Genomic DNA, 22,096 nt, shown 5'->3' on the forward strand with positions numbered 1-22,096 from the left:
ACCAGTGCAATGATAGAAACCTTGCATGATAGCTTCTAAAACAACCAGGTTTTCCCGGCGTTTTTTGGTCTGAAATAATACCAGTTTCTGAGCACTGTTTGGTATTCATAATATGCTTTGCTTAATATAGCTTTAAGACAATTTTGTGCCTCTTCTGCTTTTGGATGTTATGTATGCTCTGAAGGAGGTACATATTACATCTGGCCAGATTTCTTAGGAAAACCTGACAGCTTTTTAAAACAAATATTGTTCCCTGAGGGCCTGATTCACCAAGGCTATTCTCCTGTTCTGTTTTTAGGGTAAAAGGCCCTGATGCAGTGGGGCTCTAAGCAGTAGAATGAAAGAATTAACCAAAAAGTGAAGAGAAAGAATATCTGTCTTCCTCTCCCTCTCTTGCGCTCCCTCTGTCTTCCTAAACAAAAGATTCTGCGTATGAGAGCAGCTGTTTGTGTAGGTGAAGCAGGATTTGAGGAGGCACAGTGGATTAGAAACATGTGCTTTGGTGGTGAGTTTTTATGTATGTATTGTGTGCATGTTTATGTGAAACAGGATGTTCAGACTACCAAAGGTTGCAAGGAGCAAAAAGAGAGAGAGGGAGAGAAAAGAAACATGGAAAATAAAACTACAAAACTGTGCTTGTGTATAGAGGCCCTAAACCCTGTAAACTTCCAGATTTGAACCAAACGCATTCCATAAACAAATAACTTGCACTTATGATAAGCCCTGTAGCTCTGACTTTCACAATGAATAGGCCTAAAACATTATTTGCATACACTTGAGATTTAATACAGGCAAGTATCTTCAAACATAAACTGAAAACCAAACTGGGTGGAGAGCTCTTGAGTGCTGGGTTGAGAAACAATAAACAAGATATGCAGAAATAGTATAAGCATCTATTCCATGAATGGCACACTCTTGCACCAACCTGCCATGATCTTAAAACCCTAAGAAAAGCCAAAAGTCGAATGCACTCAAGAAGGAGAAAGACTGGCGAGATCTGAAACCTAGTAAAGACTAGGAGAAACGGACCACTTTGTAAATGTTAAGCTTCAAGAGGCAGAGATCTGGCATGTAGAGTAAAGTGAAATCCAAACTGTGGAACAGCAAGTCTGAATGCAGAATCTCTACTGAGCTCCACCCACTCAGTTCTTCCTGAGGAGCAAGCTGGGACTAATAACATGCTTTATTTTGAGATGGGGGAAAATGAAATTAAAGGCACTACAGCTGGTCCAAAATGTGGCAGCCATTATGATCATGCTTCCCCATAGTTGAGACAGCGTCACAGGCTGACAATGGATTTTCATCTAATATAATAAAACGCTAGGCCGCGCATGTGCACTCCCATCGCGTGCGTCCGTTTTCCGTGAGCTGTAGTGACCTGCAGGTAGGACTGCACATGTGCGGCTTACGGTTCAGTTTTTCTGTCTGCCCTGCTCCCTGCTGCTCCTTGCCGTATTGTATTTTTTAGTTGAAAGACGCAGCGGTGGCTCCTCTCACGATCCCCGCCTGCGTCGGACTTGTCATCAGGGACGCAGCAGAGGAAATTAGGCCAGTAGAAGACCCGAAGCAGCGTTTAGTGTGCCTGGGACGCAGCTGCTCCTGCCGGGTTTGTCAGCCTTGTAGCGGGAGAGGGTCAACGGGGGTTTCAGTTGTGTCGGGTAAGGTCGTCGGGGGGAGGAGTCGGGCAGGGGGAGTCAGGCAGGCATCGGAGGGGGGGGAGGTTCAGTGGAAGGGGAATGGGAGGCAGGCAGGCTGGCATCGGAGGAGGGGTGGGGGGGTTCAATGGAAGGCAGACAGGCAAGATGGCATGGGGGGGTTCCATGAAAACATGCTGCTCAGGGGGATGGGAGGCAAGCAAGCAGGCAGGCATGGGGGTGGGGGGGTTCAGTGGAAGGGGAATGGGAGGCAGGCAGGCTGGCATCGGAAGGGGGGTTGGGGGGTTCAATGGAAGGCAGACAGCCAGGATGGCATCAGGGGGAGGGGTTCCATGGAAACATGCTACTCAGGGGGATGGGAGGCAGGCAGGCAGACTGGCTTGGGGGGGGTTTCGCTGAAAGGGGGATGGGAGGCAGGCAGGCTGGCATTGGAGGGGGGTGGGGGGTTCAATGGAAGGCAGGCACGCAGGATGGCATCGGGAGGGGGTTCCATGAAAATATGCTGCTCAGGGGGATGGGAGGCAGGCAGGCTGGCATGGGGGTTTCAATGGAAGGGGGATGGGAGGCAACGGAGGGGGTGGGGGGTTTTCAATGGAAGGCAGGCTGGCATTGGAGGGGGGGAGGAAGGAAGCACTGGGGGCACTAAGAACATAGAAAGGGGCACTATGGACATAGGAAGGGGCACTAAGGACATAGGAAGGAGGCACAGGGACATTCACAGACAGAAAAAATGACAGACAGGCAGCATGCAAGGAGAGAGAGACAAATAAAAAAAATACCCAGACAGATATGAAGGGAAGGGGGGGCCGACAAAGAAGAGGACTCGAGCCGCATGGAAGAAGCTGGGCCTGCCTGCCTGTGGGGAACGCTATAAGGGAAGGGGGGGGGGCCATGGAGCAGGCTAAACCACTGGAAGGGAAGGGAGAGGAGCCGAACGGAGCAGCCAGATCGCAGCAGGACACAACGCGGGGGAGGGGCCGAACGAAGCAGGCCAGATCGCGGTAAGAGAAGGGAAGGGGTGGGGGAAATGCTGCAACTGCTGCACAGGTACCTGGAGGGGAAGCCAAATACCGCTACTGCTGTACAGGGAAGTCGGGGGGGGGGGGGGGAAATGCTGTTGCTGTTGCTGCTCCACAGGGAAGTGGGATGGAAATGCTGCTGCACAGGGAAATGGAGGCAAAGAATGACTGACAGACAGCAGGAGGGAGGAAGACAGACAGAAAGGAAGAAAGACACAGGGGCAGGGAGAGGGACAGAAAGACAGACAGAAAAAGGGAGCCAAGGAGAGAGAGAGAGAGAGACAGCGGGAGAGAGAGAGAGAAAGAAAGACAGATGGACATATATTCTAGCACCCGTTAATGAAACGGGCTTAAAGACTAGTAGACAATATAAAGTTCTTGTTCAAATTTATCAATGCCTATTTGTGTCGGCCCCTGACTCTTTGTGATATCTAATCCAGGTTCATAGGCCAGTGTGTATTTGATCAGCGGCACCAGACCTCTGTAGGGTGCATTATGTGGAGACAGCATCCTGTGCTTTTTCAATTGCAGGCCTGCATTTGTGGAATAGTCTGTCAGGGTACATACATTTTAATGCATCCTTGCAGCAATTTAAGAAAGTACTAAAGACTTATGCTTTCCCTTGTGCCCTCGTACTTTGATCTGGGCTTCCAGGATGGTAATTTTGGATACCATCCATGCCTGATGTAAATTTTTGACCTTTGTAGCTGCTCTTCTCTAAGTTTCTTTTTAACCATTCTCCTCATATTATCAAAGTCTCCTTTTTTAAGTTAAATATTATTGGATAGGATTTCCTGTGTGAACTTATTTGAGGGATTATATCAAAACTGATCATGCTATGATCACTGTTATCAAGTGGCCTCCTGCACCAAGTAAAAAGGAGCCCAAGCTATAGCTACGTGATGCATGGGTTTCACATTAGGAGTCATTGCCCAGGAAAAGTATGTAAGTACTAAGGATACATTGAAACCCTCAGCTCAATGTGTGACGGCAGTTAAAGAATGCAAATAAAATGGAAAGCAAAGATGAAAATGTTATAATGCTCTTGTATCACTCCATGGTACGGCCACACCTCAAATACTATGTGCAATTATGGTCACAGTATCTCAAAAAAGATATAGCAGAATTAGAAAAGGTACAGAGAAGGACAACAAAAATGATAAAAGGGATGGGATGACTTCCCTATGAGGAAAGGCTAAAGCGGCTGGGGCTCTTCAGCTTGGAGAAGAGATGGCTCAGGGGTGATATGATAGAGGTCTATAAAATACTGAGTGACGTGGAAAGGGTAGATGTGAATTGCTGTTTCTTTTTTCTTTTTTAATCTTTATTAAATTTTCAAACTACAATTTAGCCAATGGCTCCCAAACATCCAGAAATTTCCTGTAACTTCCCTGCTGTATAGCCAAATGTTCAATTTTAAAAAGTATAACAAAGAGATTCCCAACAGAAAGTGTAATTTAACCTATCCCAGTTCTTCCAATTCTTCAATATAAGTTGTATGGCAACCCCTGCCATTATAAAGAGGTTTGTTATTCCTAGCAGATATTTGGGGCTCTTTTTATCAAGCCGCGCTAGCGGGGTTAACGCGCGTGACTTTTCATCACGTGTTAACCCCTGCGTTGGCCAAAAACTACCGCCTGCTCAAGAGGAGGCGGTAGCAGCTAGCGCGGCCGGCGGTTTAGCGCGCGTTAAACCGCTAGCATGGCTTGATAAAAGGAGCCCTTGGCTTTTAGCTCTCATTAACATACCAAATAGGATGGTATCGTACGTCAATGCCACTGGATTGTCCAATATTTTGTTCACCTGATCCCATATGGATCTCCAAAATTTAAGTATCAAGGGACATTGCTGTTTCCAAAAATACTAGGACTAGGGGGCATGCAATGAAGCCACTAAGTAGTAGATTTAAAACAAACCGAAGAAAATATTTCTTCACGCAATCTGGAATTTGTTGCACATAATGGCTCATCACAGTCTTTTTCCTTGCTTCATAGCAGCCTCCGACTCAGCTAGGCAAATTTAGTTTAATGAGGTCATTAATATTAAAATGAGCACTCTGGGTGATGCTCTGACATCGCCTGCTGATGCACAAACTGAAGCACTGACTTTGAATACTCTAAAATTATGTGCTGGTTCGGGGGTGCTGGTACTGTTACACATCTCAGTCACATGTGTCTGGAGCTGAAGCCGATGAATGCATGACATAGAAATTTGAAAAATAAAAAAATTCCAAAACCTGGCAGATGTCACCATCATTATTTCAGATACAAATTGTAATACTAATGGGGGGAAAAAAATATCTCAAAAATAGCAAATGTAAAAGCAAGCAAACTATGTCTGGAGTCATGTATTGATGCATTCATTGGGGTTGGGGTGCCATATACGTATATGCGTGTGTTAAAACCGCATCTCGAGCATGTATATTAAAGGTGCATTTTAGGCAAATCCGTTGAAAGCTGACAATTGTACGGTTTGTTGGTAGTTCTTCTTCTTCCCACCTCCCTTCCCCTCCATCCAATAGCATCAATAATAAGGCATGCCTATGATGTGTGCGTAAAATGTAGCATTTCCTGGCGCATGCGCACATTTATGCCGTTATCCATGGACTATTCTGCGCATGTGTCAGTTGCTTTCTCCAAGAACTGATCGGATGGGATTTCCGTGGACCTCCAGGAACCTCATTTGCATGCAGGATTCTTTAGGCATCATTCTCCATTTTGAAATCATTAAATTTACCAGCACTGCAGTGATCTACGGGATTTTAACAGTGATTTTAGAGCATCAGGGCCTAGATCATACAATCGATGTTTGAGCAAAAGTAGTGGGTTTTTTTAGGTGCTTTGAAGCAGTTTGTTCTACTAATTGACTTCCTACCAATTTTCATCCTATCAATTGTTTTTCTTCAGTAATCATTCTGCCAATTGTCATAGATCCTCAGGCTGGGGCCCGCTTGAGCTTTCTCACTAAATGTGAGCCTCCCCCAAGTCCCTGGACACATCGCCCTCTCTCCCTCCCCTTTCCCCCAGCCTGAGGCCAAAAGGCAATTACCCCCCCCCCAAACACCCCCACCTCTCAGTAGTTCAAGTACGCTCCCTAGTGTTGGTCACTGGGGGCAAGAGAAGATCTTCACTCCTGCCCTTCGTGGTTGCCAGCCTAAAATGGCTGCTGTAACATCTCATGGCAGCTTGAGGCTCTGCTACTGCCCACAACGATAACCACTGGACCACCAGAGATCAAAGTAAGCATGGGGGAGGCCTACCTGGGTAGAGGAGCATTTCAGGGGGAGGGGAGGAGCAGGGGACGTGGAACTGCTTGTAACTTTTTCAGAAGCGATTTCTGACAGCCCAGATAGACTTTATTGCAGTAGTCTAATTGAGACACTAAGGGCTCCTTTTACGAAGGTGCGCTAGGGTTTTTAGCGCACGCACAAAATTACCGCGCGCTATAGTGTGTGGTAGCTGAAAATCTAACGCCTCCTAAAAAGGAGGCGGTAGTGGCTAGCGTGCTTGGGAATTTAACGCACGCTATTGAGCGCATTAAGACCCTAGCGCACCTTTGTAAAAGGAGCCCTAAAAGACTTTGAATGCAGCATGCATTCTCCAGCGCCAGTAGCATAATGCTCTCGCATACACAGTACTCTGAATGCTTTCCTGCATACTAAGTTTTGTGGTTTCATCACATAGGACCCCAGAAGAAGATCTTTTCTGACCGAAACACAGACCGTATTGGGCCCACGCCACGGCATCCTTACTGTGTGTTATTGGATTGTTTTATTGATCTGCACCCTTTGTTGTGAAAACTTTTTAATAAACTACCGTTTCAAGATCATCAATTCCACAGTTTTTGTCCTTTGTGTTGGTTTTCCCCGTCTTCCTGTGGAATGTTTGGTGAATTTCTTTGTCTTGCTTCATACCTTTATCTGCAGCAATAAGGAGCTTGCATATGAGCTGAAGGAATGCAAAAGTGGCTGTTCTCTCTGGCCCTACATAATGCCCAGACCAGATGGGCACCATTAATGTCCAATGTATTCTGCGCAAGTTGGTCTCTTTTTTATTGCTTTGTACATTTGCTTTTTACCGTCATTTATGTCATTTCTCTTTTTAATATATGAGGGAATGTCCATTGTTATCTGGAAGGGCTTTGATCCCAGCTAATCGGCATAAAAGATGTTCCATGGCATACAAATAGGAATATGCATGACATATATGCATAATATGAGTCATTGAGCCTGATTGATTTGCATGGTTTGCTTATCCAAAAAATCAAACCTCTGTTGGGCACCTGAGAATAGGAGCTGGGAACACCCACATTTGGGCCCTAAAACTTTAGGTTTATTTTGCTTTACTTGCGTCCTGTTGCATTGTAAAAAAAAAAAAAAAAAAAAAGAAGGGGAGAGTGTGGCATAGTGTTTAAAGCTACAGCCTCAGCACCCTGAGGTTGTGGGTTCAAATCCATGCTGCTCCTTGTGACTCTAGGTAAGTCACTTAATCCCCCAGTGCCCCAGGTACATTAGATAGATTGTAAGCCCACTTGGGCAAAGAAATAACTCATGCACCTGAATATGCAACACGCCTTGAGCTTGGATTTGAAAGAGAGGGAGAAATATACTGAGTAAATGCTGGGAATAAAATTTGTGCTCTAAACTATGAATATACCTGTTGCTTTTCCCTGATTCTCTTAGGATATGGAGAAGCCAGAAGTAAAGGATTTTTATGCTGTAGTGAAAGACCTCAAACACTTACCATTTGGAATAACTACCAGCTCGCAGGTTCTGAAACATTTCAGCATCAAAGACAACACTATTTCCCTCTTCCGGCAGGTAGGAGAGTGATTGCCCTGGCATTGAAGGGCTCCCGCTAGGGGTGTTTTATACCTGTTTCATTAAGAAAAAACATTTGCAGGGCATACAGTATATCACAAGTGATGCTCAGGGAGGTTCTGATTTGCTGAGAGTTACACTGATTGCTCAGACCACATTAAGTGTGAGGGTGACCTAGTGGTTAGAGCTCCAGCCTCAGCACCCTGAGTTTGTGGGTTCAAACCCCATGCTGCTCCTTGTGATCCTGGACAAGTCACTTAATCCTCCACTGCCCCAGGTACATTAGATAGAGTGTGAACCCACCGGGACAGATAGAGAAAATGCCTAAGTACCTGATTGTATCCTGTTCTGAGCTCCTTTGCACACAAGTTAATTCCATGTGTACTTATAAGAACATAAGAATTGCCGCTGCTGGGTCAGACCATTGGTCCAGCAGTCCGCTCATGCGGCGGCCCCTAGGTCAAAGACCAGTGCTTCAACCGAGACCATCCCTACTTGACTTGCTATCAGCAGTTTACCCAATAAGATCACACTGAATTAAATAATAACAGTTTATAATAATAATAACAGTTTATATACCGCAATACCGTTAAGTTCTATGCGGTTTACAATAGATTAAGGGAGGTACAAATTGATTGAATTTAAGAGGGGGGAAGAGGAGAGTTAATAGGACTGGAAATGCGTTGTTGAGGAGAAAGAGATTAATAGGACAGAGGAATCACTATGGAGGAGAAAGAAGATTACCAGTGAACCTAAGCACACTGATCTAGCACTACATACAAATCACTGCTTGGTGGAATACAGAAAAAAGGGTGCAGTGGCTTGATAATATCAACATACCCTGATTTTTTAAGGCTAAAATTATTCTGCCTTTTTTTTTTTTTTTTAAATTCAACACGTGTGTCAAGTTAGCTTCCTTTTTAATGTGTTGACTCTTTTACCAGGTGGATAAGAGGCGAGAAGATTTGGAGATCAAAGATTTAGATGCAGGCAAACTCAGTCGGTTTCTACAGATAAAAGAGCTACACCTTGTCACAGAATACAACCCCTTGGTAAGGAAATAATTTCACCTTGACCCTTTCTTTCCATAACAGAGGCAAAGTATGTACATTGTTTGTTATTGCAGAATGTGTTTGGATTATGGGGCATGATGGGGTAATTTACCACTAGCTCATGCTATTTTAGGACAGGTTCCATTTTATGCAATGAGACCTAGTTATTAATAACTAGGGTAACAGTATAATAAACTATCTTAGACCACGTTGATAACTTCTCCCTTATATGTCATTCAACTTTTGTAACATGCTCCGAACGTCTGCAGTAAGATGTGTAAAAAGAGATTTATTATTATCATTATTATTCTCCGAGGACAAGCAGGTATAATCCACAGAACCTGGTACAGACAGATATCAAGTGCATTATCACTTTAAATTTTAAGGCACTGCCTGTACCATACTAGTCCTGGTGCCTTCCCGCCCAGCGTTGGCTCACGGGACCTACAGTTCTTCGTTTTCCACAGAGCTGAGAAGCCCTATGCTTTCACATGCAGAAGAGGTCGCTGAAAGCCTGTAAAATTCAATTCAAGAAGTACTTCGGTCCTGCATCAGCAACATCGAGCATGGCTGGGGATTTCGAACACGATGCCCCTTATATCGACACAGTGTTTACTCCTTCTATGTCTACATCAGCATCACATATGGGTCATAGAGCATCAGAGTCGACTCGGTGCAGAGGTTCTACCTCTTCATCATTGATACATGTCTCCCCAGCTAAGCATGCCTTGGGTCCTCCCTGGCCTCTTCATCATCAATGTAGTCTAAGCATCAATGTGGGGATGACTTCTCACCTTCGTTCCAACTGGTGTCTCTGCACAGGCATACTTAAACGCCTCGACAGCTGGTACTGCAGATTGCTTTGACACCTTTACCTCTATTGGTACTGGCTCTGATGCTCCAAGAACAGATTATACACTGCTCCAACAAAAGCTTAGAGGGCTACTGCAGATGCAGCCTACCCAGGCTCCTGGAGCCTATGCACCAGCCTCAGACCAGCTGGAGGATAAGTCGGCGTGTTATTCCAGACCACACTCCAGGACTCCCACTAGAAGTTGAGCATCAGCAACCAGGAGACGCTCGACACATGTGTCATCCTTGATGGAAAATGATTCACCTGTTTCACCTTGATGCTCCTCGACATACTCTCAACGCTCACCTAGACATTCTTTTTCTGAGATTTCCAAAAGGGAGTACTTCGATGAATCCAACTTGGACTTCTCTATACACTCCAGTGAGGACCTGCCAGACTATGCAAATCAATCAGGCTTAATGACTTATACATATTCCTATTTGTATGCTATGGTACATCTTTTATGCCGAATAGTTGGGATCAAGGCTTTTCCAGATAACAATGGACATTCCCTCACTCGTATTAAAAAAAGAAATGACAAAAATTACAGTAAAAAGCATACCTCTTTATTAAGAACAAAGCAATAAAAAAGGGATCAACATGTACAAAATTCCATGGGCATTAAGAGGAGGTGTTAAAAAGTTCTCAGCCCAATCAAGAAGAAAATGACGTGGCTGTGGTTCAATCAATGATCTCAAACAATGTCAAAACATGGAATTTTGTTGCTGCAAATTGGCAGGTAACGAAATAAGATAACACTCTTTTCAGCTACAGTGGCAAAATAATGCTCAGAATTTAGGAGGTTGGTTGGGCTGAGAACTTTTCATCACCCCATTGTAATGGTGCCCATCTGGTGTGGGCATTATGTAGGATCAGAGAAAACAGCCAATTTGAATTCCTTCAGTATAGAAAACCTAAAAAATAAAAATCTCAATGTAACAAATGAATTTCATCTTTCAGAGCATCCTTTTGTGTTAAACAACCTCAGCAAATGGGAAAAGCAAGACTTTAATGTGTCCATTTCCAGAAGGATTTGCATGGCTATTTCATCTATATGTATTGGCTGTGGTAAACAGCCACCAATTTCCTTGAAGGTGCATTCCACCAGAGGCATGACCTCATTATGAGCAGAATCCTGGGCAGTTCTACAGAGTGGAGATGGTGACACAATTGGACACCATCTTTGGGTCCTCAGTGCTCATAGCCGGCTCATCTGCCCACCCTAGACTCAGAGGACTGCTTTGGTTTATCCCACTTGTCAAGCCCTTTGCACTAGAAGGGAAGATTAGGTTCTTACCTCAATAATCTTTCTTCCAGTAGAAGGGTACATTAGGCTTCATGGCCCACCCTGTCGGATGTTAAGTTAACTTGCTTTCTACCTCAGACACATATGGGTGTCTCCAGATGTTTGTCTGTAAACGATCAGGAAAGAAGGAAGATACATAATGTACTTCCATTAAACAAGTACGAAGACGTATCTATTAGCTCTATAGAGAAACCTTTGGGAGAGACTATAGGGGCTATAGTAGCTACATAAATGTTAGTTCTTCTTGCACTCAGGTAAGTGGCTTGTTTGGTTCCACCTTATTTATGCTATGTTTTCATTGTTTCAAGTATTGGTTTTGTTACAGAGCAGAAAAGATTTGAATTGTCTAGAAGTTCTCGTGCCCTCCTTAGGGCCTAAATTCTGTAGCAATAACTCATTCATTTATGTCTGCCATGGAAAAAGGACAGAACTTCTTGACTTCCACTCTGAGGGAAGGAGTATAAGTGAAAGAGAAAGCCTCTCCAAGCCTTCAGTTGGGGTGCAAGATGGGGTGTTGAGGAAAGAGAATGGAAAGGGTTAAGAAGAAAATTCATTCTTACCCTCTAGTTTGAAAAGAGTGGTGGAGATATAAAAGGGGCCTCAAGTAAGAAAATGCAGGTGAGCTATGGTGGGGGTATGGACTCCTCTGACTTGCAAGATTAAAAAAAAAAGTTTTATATTTAATGTTAGTGGATTTCTGGGCGGGGGGCTCTACACTCTACACCAGGGATTTCAAAGTCAAGTTTTGGTTGGGATTTATGCTTCTTTCCAAAGTTGGAAGAATTTAAAAACAGTGTTAAAAGAAAAGCCATTTCAAAATTCTAAAAATCTATATACGACACCCAAATTTGAGCACGCTGCCAAGAAGTGCATGCAAATTAATTGGGTAACAAGCTCCTATTGGTGTTAATTAACACTCATTAGAATTTTCATGCTATTCTATAAGGGAAGGTGCCTGACTCCCATAGTGCATATCCCAAAAGCGCCTCAGGTCAGTAACTACTCGGACAATTCCCACTGGACATTTCCCACCTGAACCATCTAGGGCAGGCCATTTCTCACATGTGAATTTTCCTTCCCAGACTGTTCCCCTCCCCATACCCCTGGTATTACCATTTTTTAAAAAAAACTCCTGTCTGCTCCATACTGCTTCTGTGCTTCTTCTGGATACATCAGGAAATTCTTGGCATGTGATCATGCTGTTCCGTACACATACGTGTGCATCCCCATAGGGTTAGGGGGAGACCCTGAATATGTGCAGCCCTGTTAGATCCCTAAGGGAGAGAAAGGGATAGTAGATGGCATGGTTAGGCAGTTTAGATAGGCCACATGGTCTTTATTTGCCTTCATTTTTCTAGGTTTCTATGTTAACCCTGAGTCAGCTTTGGAAAGCACCTAAGAATCTCTCATTGATTCCTGTGTATGTGTTATTCTTGGGCAGAGTGCAGTGGGCCTCCTTGACAGCACCATCAAAGTCCATCTGCTCCTGTTCCTGGACAAGACATCAGAGGGACACCAAGAAACACTAAAAATATTTCGGGAAGCTGCAAATCAGCTGCTTGGCCAGGTCTGTTTGGAGAAACTGCCTTGTCCTGCTGTTGTTCTTTTGTCTTTCTTCCACCCTTCCATCTGGCCCATCTCTCATGTTCTTCCTTTCCAATGGTCACTGGTTCTCACTCATTTAATTTTCACATTTGTTCATTTATGTATTTTAAAAATTTATATGCCGCCTTCCTAGGGTTACCAGACATTAGGATTTCCCGGAACATGTCCTCCTTTTCGAGGACATGTCCAGGGTCCGGACGGCTTTTCAAAACCTGGCGGATGCAACGTGGTGACGATGAGCAAACAGGTTGAGGGGCAGGGCTGGGGGGCCGGAATGGGGTCTCACTCGGGCAGAGTGTAGCATGGCCGGGCAGAACGAAGCGGGGCCGGGCAGAATGGGGCAGGGCTTACCAAACTAAGCAGTTTACAATCAACATACAAAATTATTTAAAAGACAGTACATTTTATATCTATCAAAAACTACTACTATCCACATTGCTGACTAAAATCATATTTACCATGTGATACCATCATTAACAGAATAATTCCGCTGATCTTAACCCGTATCACTGCTCCTGTATAGCTAACAGTCGTACAAAGACTTTTCACATCAACAAATAATTAAGTTTGCAAAAACCTTTTGAAAATATCTCTAGATCTACACAGTCACAACTGACTTGGCAATTTGTTCCACAAGTTCACACCTGCAACAGAAAACATTATAAATCTCTTTCTTCCTTAGTTGTGTCTTCTTTTTTTGCTTCTTTGTATGTACTATAGTATAGAGGTAATTTTACAACTGAGCACATCCATGTTGGTACCACAATGTCTCACAGTGAGATCCTATTCTCTAATGGCACCTGGGCACCCAGGTTTTGTTATAAAATACCTGTCAGAGGAAGTAGATGGTAAAGGGAGGATCACCTTCTCAAAGAGTGCAGTTTAGCTGCCACAGCAAGCCTAAAGTCAGAGGAGTGAGGCTCAGATGGAATGAAGCTTAAATGCCCTGAGGGTATAGAACCAGTAAGACCCAGAGGCAAGCGGTATCTGGAAAGGGAGGTCCTGAGGGTAAAGATCCTCCCAGTATGTCTTGTTGGCTGCAGTACCTGGGGAAGTGGAGTGGCCTTTCATAGACATTGCTACAGTTTGTGTGTGAAGAAGTTCCAGGAAGGTGGAAGTTCCTTGAAACCTAAGTTAAGAGACTCTGAGAAGTGACTGTTTAATCTGTAAAAGCTGTGTCTGGGACAAGCCACAAGGATCCCTGCCTGATTCACGAGGGAAAAGTAGCATAGAATGAAGTGTGGAACCTGTCGGGGACAGAGTACAAAGAACTGGGAAACTTTATTGAGAGGGCAGAATATGTGAAGAAACAAGTCTGTTTATGTTCCCTTTGTGCAGAAATAAAAAAGCTTTTCTTGTGACCTTTTCTTTTCGGTCATTCACATGATCACAATCAGGTATTGGCATGCCTACATACTCACCTGGAGTAACTGCAATCAGTGGCGTAGTAAGGAAGGGGGCGGGGCAATGGACCGCCCCCAGGTGCTGTCTTGGTGGGGACACCAGAGAATTCAGACCTTAGAATACATCTTACCTGACACAAAAACTGTAGAGAAAAATAGGTAACAAAATGTTCAAAATTTAGCTTTTATGGCAAAACTTAAAAAAATTTCTTCTGAGTGCTGAAACCAGCTACTGCATTCTAAACAAAATCTTTCAAAACTAATAAACCCTTTTGTTTCAATTATGTGAAGTTTCCATCACAAAATACCACTTAATATTGGAGATGAGCATATCGTAACATACTGAATGATCTGATCAAAGGACCTCCTATGATCTATACAATGGAACCTCGGTTTGCGAATAACCCGGTTTGCGAGTGTTTTGCAAGACGAGCAAAACACTCAGCAAACTTTTGACTCGCAAACCGAGCACTGCCCCGATAAACGAGCACTTACAGCCTAGGACGCACCGCTTTGGGGGATTCCTCTTCCGTCTTCAAGCCAGCCTTCCACGTCGGGTGCCTTCCGCAGGTTGGAGGACCTCTGTCTGGGCCTGCGCGGCCTGGTGCTGTCCTGCCTGTGTGTTACGTGTGACGCGCACAGCGTCAATCATCGGCGTTGTGCGTGTCATGCGCGGCGTGCGGGTGGGGCGGCGCTCGGCCGCATAGGCTCGGGTGGGGTCTCTCCAGCATGCGGGGGGCATCTGATGTGGAGGGCTGGCCGGCGGATGGAGGAGGCATCCCTCTGAAGTGGCACTGCGAGGTTCTCCGGCGGCTGGCGGACATTAGAGGCATCCCTCCGAAGCAGCACTGTGGGGTTCTTCTTCAGATGACAGACGAGGAGGCGGACGGAGAAGAAGGCGCTGCAGCACCCGGCACCCGACAGGTACAGACCCCAGGTTCTGCAACGAATCGTCGGTGTTGACATTATTTTCTATGGGAAACTTTGCTTTGATAAACGAACATTTTGGATTACGAGCATGCTCCTGGAATGGATTATGCTCGTAATCCAAGGTACCACTGTATATCATTCCAGGTTCACATTCTGAATGAAATATTATAATCATTTATGCTCAAACCCTCCTACCATCCTCTCAAATAAATTATCCACAAGTGTTGAAACTTATTACCAAAAAATTGGTGGGGCGCCGGCACCTCCCCCCCCCCAACACCACGCTCGTGCCCTCCCTTCCCCCCATACCTCTTAAAATCATCACCAGCATGAGCAACTGCTCTGATATGCTGCTCAAGCCGAAATGGCTCTCTCTGAAATCACTTCCGGGTTGCAGGGCCTGAAAGTGACATCAGAGAGAAAGCCAATGCTGGCACGAGCAACATGCCAGAGAAGCTTCTCACCCTAATGAAGATTTAAAGAGGTATGGGAGGCATGGAAGGAGGGGGGGGGGGGCGGAGGCACCACCTGGGTGCCTCCTGCCCTCATTACACCACTGACTGTAGTCATCTAAATGCATTAGGAGCATGTCTAATTTACTGTATTCTGTAAGTTACATGCAGGGGTGGACTGACAGAGATCTGTGGCCCCCGGGCACTAAGGGTCATGGGCCCCTAACCACCAATTAAATATGATTAAACTAAACAGAATATAAGGGAGCAAGGCCCCCTTACTGCTATGGGCCTTTGGCACTGCCCTATTGTCTCTGTGATCAGTCTGTCCCTGGTTATGTGCATAACTGGGAACCCCACCCATTTCCCGTTGGCCTCCCTAAATGCTGTGCCACGTACAGAGTACTGCTTAGGCCTCCTGCTGGCAGATTCATAGGTGTGTACATAAGTGTTATTGTAAGGGGTGTGTAAATACAGGCACCCAGTTATAAAATTGCCCTTCACGGGACTATTTTCTCTGTCTTTCAGTGTTTAATTTCCTACTGACAGCTGGATTCATCGAGATAATTTTCCATAGACCCAGGTCATCTGATTCATAAGAATAGTCATACTGGGTCAGACCAGTGGGCCATTTAACCCAGTATCCTGTTCCCAACAGTGGCAAATTGAGGTGACAAGTACCGATCCCGAGGCAAGTAGTGTCTTCCCCAAGTCTGTCTCAATAGCAGACCACGGTCTTTGGTTCCAGGAGTTTGTCCAAACCTTTTTAAACCCAGCTACGCTAACCGCTGTTACCACATCCTTTGGCAACGAGTTACAGAGTTTAACTATTTAGCGAATGAAAAAACATTTCTTCCTGTTTGTTTTAAAGGTATTTCCTTGTAACTTCATTGAGTGTCCCCTAGTCTTTGTAATCTTTGAAAGAGTAAAACATCGATTCACTTTCACCCATTCTGCACCACTCAGGATTTTATAGCCTTCGGTCATAATCCCCATCACCCAGCCGTCTCTTTTACAAGCTGAGGAGCCCTAACCTCTTTACCCGTTCCTCATATGAGAGGAGTTCCTTCCCTTTTATCATTTTGGTCGCTCTTCTTTGAATCTTTTCTAATTCCGCTATATCTTTTTTGAGACACGACGACCAGAATTGTACACAATACTCAAGATGAGGTCACACCATGGAGCAATACAGAGGCATTATAATATTCATGATCTTATTTATCATCCCATTCCTAATAATCTATCTAATCTAATGTATCAGATTTATCCAGTACAGGTTTCAAAGCGATGTATAAGTAAAGAGGCCCATACAATATTATGGGGAATTGGATCTCTATGGGAGAGGAAGAGATAGTAGATGGCATGATTAGGCAGACTAGATAGGCCATATGGTCTTTATCTGCCTTCATTTTTCTAGGTTTCTGCAGCCATTTTGATGATGGCTCTGCACAGGGCAGGAGCATAGGACGATCGATCCTGCCCCGTGTCGCCGCTAGACCACCAGGTAAAGTCTGGGGAAGGTCAGGGAAGCAGGAGGGAGCCAGGGGTGGGTCAGAGCCAACCCTGAAAGTTATCCGCGATATTTCAATATTCGTGGGCCGGCTTCCCCTAACCCCCGCGAACATTGAGGGTCTGCTGTAATTATTTTCTTTTCACCCCTCATCCTTCTTTATTTTGCAGGTTCTGTTTGTCCTGGTGGACACCAGTTTGAAGACCAGTGATCAGGTGAGATCGTTCTTCCAACTGAAGAGAAGCGATCTCCCTGCCATTACCATTTACAACACAGAGAATGACAAAAACAACAGAATGCCTCCTGGAGAAATCTCCACACAACACATACAGAATTTCTGCAATAACTTTTTACTGGGCAAACAAACTGTGAGTTCATTATACCAGAAAACAAAGATAACTCTGTTCCTCCCCACCCACCATACCCTATTCCCCTTGTTGTCTGCAGCCAAGATGCAGCCAGGCTTTCTGTTGCTGTTTGTTTGTTTGTATGTAAGCTATACCCCAAATTCTATAAAAAGCACTAAAAATTGTGCGCACAAATATGGATGTGCAATTTAATAGAATAACAAGCCAATTATTGCCAATACTTGGGATTTTAATGAGCAATTATTGGCGCTAATTGTTTTAAACTAAAATTTACGCACAACGCGGCTAGAACTAATGCCAGCTCAATGCTGGCGTTAGTGTCTAGCGTGCGCTATTCCACATGTTAATGCCCTAACGCAGCTTAGTAAAAGGAGTAATTTCATTGAGTTAAAGACTTGACTCAATGGAAATTACATTGAAATATTTTTTAAACAAATAAGAAGAAATATTATTTTTACTCAAAGAATGGTTAAGCTCTAGAACTTATTTCCAGAGGATGTGATTACAAGTTAGCATAGCTGGATTAAAAAAAAAAAAAAAAAGGTTTGAACACGTTCCTGGAGGAAAAGTGCTTAGTTTGCTATTAAGCTATGGGGGAAGCCACTGCTTGCCCTGGATAAGTAACATGGAATGTTGCTACTATTTGGGTTTCTGCCAGGCATTGTGACCTATTAGATTGGCTGCTGTTGAAAACAGGAGGCTGGGCTACAATACATGGACCATTGGTCTGATCCCATATGGCTATTCTTATGTTTTTAAATTATTTCAAATTGAAAACAAACCTAATAATTAGAGGAGCTGGCTACTTTGAGGAATATGGTCTCTGGAGCATCTAATATCAGACAGTAAAGTGTGATCTTTCATAGACCTACAGAATGTGTGTAATTTGCCAACAGCTCTGTTTTTCAGATGGCTTCAACTCAAACATTTGATCATGCATAGCAGTCTTCTGCTAACAGACAAATTAGATAATAAATGGGATTTGGAAACTGCTCTCTGTAAACTCGTAGTTTCATTGCCAAGAGTAGGTTTCAGATTTTATTTAAAAAAAAAAACATTCATGCAAGTACAATTAAGTGAATCATAGGGATGGAAAAAATATGGGCGCATGAATTAGGGAGTCCTTTAGATACGGTATACTGGACTAAACTCTGGCATTCAGTTTTTAAGGCATCTCTGTTCATTTCTATGACTCGAGATACATTTTCCTAATTCATAGGGCACATTGGCTCCCACGCACCAATGAGATGGCTTTCTGGGTGTATAAAGTTTATACTGGACATGCAAAACTGAGATAGGCACTCTATCCCATGTAATTTATGAATGCTGTTATTGGCAAGCGTTCCAGTGGAATGTTTCTGCTCAAATTCCAGTGCTGTTAGATGTATATAAATCCCTTCACTTATAAAATACTATACATTATGAATGGAAAATGCACATCTCATAAACTTCCTATTAAAATTGTTATATCTACGAGCTTCTTAGCATTTAGTGCATGTTAATTTTTGGTAAAAAGGCCCCATTGTTACTAACTGGAAGAACATTTTAGTGGTATCATTGGAAGTGACGTCAGAGGGCAAGCTTCAGGAACAGGGAAGAAACCCTGCTCACATGTGCTGCCCGATTAAAGGAAAAAAATGTTCGATTTGATTTGGCCTATTGAATCAATTTTTCAATTCGATTAGCTTTTCCTGCCTAAAAAGGTAGGGTTTTTTTATCAAATGGCCAGGCGGGTTAATTTTGTAGCCTTTCCATCCACCCCACCCCCTTTGTCCTCTCCAACCCCACACCAGCGCTGTGGTGTAAACAAAATAAACAAAAAAGACTTCCTTTCTCTGTTAAGTCCTAGCTCATGCTCGCTGTCTAACACCATCTTTGGCAGGATATACATTTCAAATCTGACATATTGTAATCACAAAATAGAAAATAAAATTATTTTTTCTACCTTCCACTGCCATATCCAACATTTGTTTCGGTCCCTCTGTCTGTCATCTCTCTCTCTCCCTGCCTTGTGCCCTGGGTCAAACCTCTCAATTCTCCTCCGTGTTGCATCTTTCTCTTCTTCCCCTCTATTATCATGTGCAACATTTCTTTCTCTCTCTTCATGTGCCATCTCTCCCTACCCTCCACCCGAGGTCCAACATTTCTCCCTCTCTCTTCTCCATGCATGTTGCCCTCCCCTCCACCATAAGCAGAATTTCTCCCTCTCAACCCTTTCCACTTCTTTGTTTCATCTCTCCCTTCCTTCCTCTCCTCCCCCCAAACAATTCTTCCTCTTTCCTCCATGTACTGCATCTTTCTTCCTTTTCCATCCCCCAGAGCAGCAGCTTTCCTCCCCTCCCACCCATTCCCCTGTGCAGCAACACCCTACCGACCTTCCCACTGTGAGACCTGACATACCTCCAGGCCTCCCAAAGCAGCAGCAGCAGCAGTGGCCGGCCTTGAAGAGGCAGCGCTGTGGCTGATTGCGCCTTGCCCTGCCAGGCCTTCCCTCTGCAGGATCATCAGTGATGTCGCTGATGATGCAGCAGAGAGAAGGCCCCAGCGGGGTAGGCCGCGATGAGCCTGTTCACAGCGCTGCCTATTCAAGGCCGGCCACTGCCACCGCTGCTGCTGCTTTGGGAGGCCCAGAGGTGTGTCGGGTCTCACCAGGAGAGGGTTGGTCGCTGAATCAGTGATCCACTGGATTCCAGAAACGTCACTATTTTCTGTTTTAAAAGCGTTTCCATTCATTTACTTACCAGAGACAACAAAGGTATTAACTTTTTTTTTAATGCATTCTATTTTTAGTTTGTGGTTACGTATGATATTCTGAGTGAGGGTGTATCTGTGAAAAAGACATGGTTTTCTGTTGGCATTGACTCTGCAGGATTGATCTATATTAGTAATATGTCTGGTATAGTTTTACAATTGTTGTATTGGTGTTCTACTGCTCACTGTTGTTTTTCTGACCATTTGTTTCATTTCATGGTTATTACTAAAAATAATTTTTTTTATATAGAGGAAGGGGTGGAGGTGTTAAAAATGATCGGCCCCGGGTAACAAATGCACTAGATATGCCACTGAATTTAGGTGCCCTGCTGGCACTTATATGAGTAAGGGGCAGTATTTTGTACATTTAGGCCCACAAGGGACATGTAAAACATAGGCACCCAGTTATAGAATTGCTTTTCACATGTGCAACCTAACTTGTTTTGCATAAACCCCACAATAACATAATGAAGGCTCATTCCAAATTTTAAAAAAAATTCTAACATACTAAACATATCCACTTTTTTGTTTTCAGTTCACACTGCCAGATTTCGTACCACTTTTATTATTATTTATATACAGTATAGTTTATTATTATTTGTAGTTTTTACTCAGTCTTCAAATAATATGGTTTTCCCCAGTGGAAGGAGATTTTTGTGCATTCACAAATGTAAAGGTTACGATGCAAACCTGACAGAAGTATGGAATACTTGTTTTTCATGCTTGGTCCTCTATTCATTTCTATGACTTGAGACAAATTTTCTTAATTCATAGGGCACAGTGGTCAAACCAGCTTTTTTATGCTTTTATGTATGTTCTTTTTTAGAGAGAAGATTCAATCCCAGAACATCCAAAGGCTGAGGAAAAGACCTTGAAAACTGAACTATGACTCGCAATCATCCTGTGCTCTCCTGACCCACCCCACCTCCCCTTCCCACAGATTTACAACTTAGGGCTATAAGATTCTACCTGTTTTCACTTTATGAGGTTATTTGTTTTGTTTTGTTTTTTTAGTTCATATAGTTTATTGAATTTTATATTAATAATCAGTACCAACATTGACGGTGCTTCCAAAAGGAGGCGCAAAAGGATAACAAGTATAAACACAAGTCTAGTACAATTGATTGCGAGGAATTGTATGAGATACATATGCATCAAGAAACTGTAAATACAATAAAATAAAGAGAAACTTTACGTACAGCGAATTGAAGAGTATAGCAGTGAATATCTCGTACAACGAATTAAAGAGTATAGCAGTGTACATCTGATAACATTAAATATGGACTGTAGAGGTCATCTTAGAAAACTTGTATTTCTTTTCTAGATGTAAATAGTGGCATTTAATACATATAAATGACCAATGTGTAAAGAGCTTTAGAAAGCCACTATTGTTACATGAACAGTAATGTGAAAAGGTTTTTACTCCCCCTCCGGATTTCCCCTGAATGCTTTCTGATCTCTAAAGAAAATGTGTTATTAGACAAAGGGAACAGGAGTGAACCCATAACAGTGTTTAAATATTCATTTATTTAAGGAACAAAGTAATTCAACACCCATCTTACTATTTGAAAAAGTAAATGCCCCCTTAGTTAATCAACTAACTGACCGCTTTTAATTGATATTTAGATTCAGTTGAATGAACACAGTCAAGCTCAATTACAGCCAGCTCTACTGAATCTAATCTATTGGGCCCCCGGTTTCACATAAATGCTGCCTTAGGGGAACTTGTACAACTTTCACAATCAGGAGATTGTGGGAAGATTCAAGTCAAAATGTTGAAGGTGATTGTTATAAGAAGCTAAGTATTTTCTGGTTGATATTCAAAGCATTTTTACCAGGAAGAGAAGCCTCCATTTAAATCACGCAGGCCTTACTACTATTGCTATTGTGTTTCCTCGAAAATAAGACCTACCCTGAAAATAAGCCCTAGTCCCAGGATTCGCCGGCAGTTTCCTTTCCCTCCCTCCCATCCCTTGTGCAACAGAATCCTTGAACAAACACCTCCCCCCGAGAACCCGCCCTCGCCACGCAGCTGAACCCCTATCATTCCCTCCCTCCCATCCAAACCCTGCCGACCGCGAGCAAGCTCTACATGCGGTACCTCCCTAAGCAGCGTCAGGCCAGCAGCACTCTAAACATAAGAACATAAGAATTGCTGCTGCTGGGTCAGACCAGTGGTCCATCGTGCCCAGCAGTCCGCTCCTATGGCAGCCCCTTGGTCAAAGACAAGTGCCCTAACCGAGACCAGCCCTACCTGCGTACGTTCTGTTTCAGCAGGAACTTGTCTAACTTTGTCTTGAATCCCTGGAAGGTGTTTTCTCCTATGATAGCCTCTGGAAGAGCATTCCAGTTTTCCACCACTCTCTGGGTGAA

The 22,096-nt window shown here is 43.7% G+C and overlaps 1 protein-coding gene across 1 annotated transcript; it reads left to right on the plus strand.

Moving 5' to 3' along the window:
• The first annotated feature begins 456 nt into the window (after positions 1-456).
• ERP27 (endoplasmic reticulum protein 27) lies at positions 457-21,887 on the plus strand. Its single transcript, XM_033934708.1, has 6 exons — positions 457-505; positions 7,356-7,493; positions 8,438-8,545; positions 12,146-12,271; positions 16,775-16,972; positions 20,550-21,887. Exons 2-6 carry the CDS (start codon positions 7,359-7,361, stop codon positions 20,610-20,612), a joined length of 630 nt encoding a protein of 209 aa, XP_033790599.1. The 5' UTR covers positions 457-505; positions 7,356-7,358; the 3' UTR covers positions 20,613-21,887.
• Positions 21,888-22,096: the final 209 nt, after the last annotated feature.

The sequence above is a fragment of the Geotrypetes seraphini genome, chromosome 2, assembly GCF_902459505.1.
Source record: "Geotrypetes seraphini chromosome 2, aGeoSer1.1, whole genome shotgun sequence".
NCBI classification, from domain to species: Eukaryota; Metazoa; Chordata; class Amphibia; order Gymnophiona; family Dermophiidae; genus Geotrypetes; species Geotrypetes seraphini.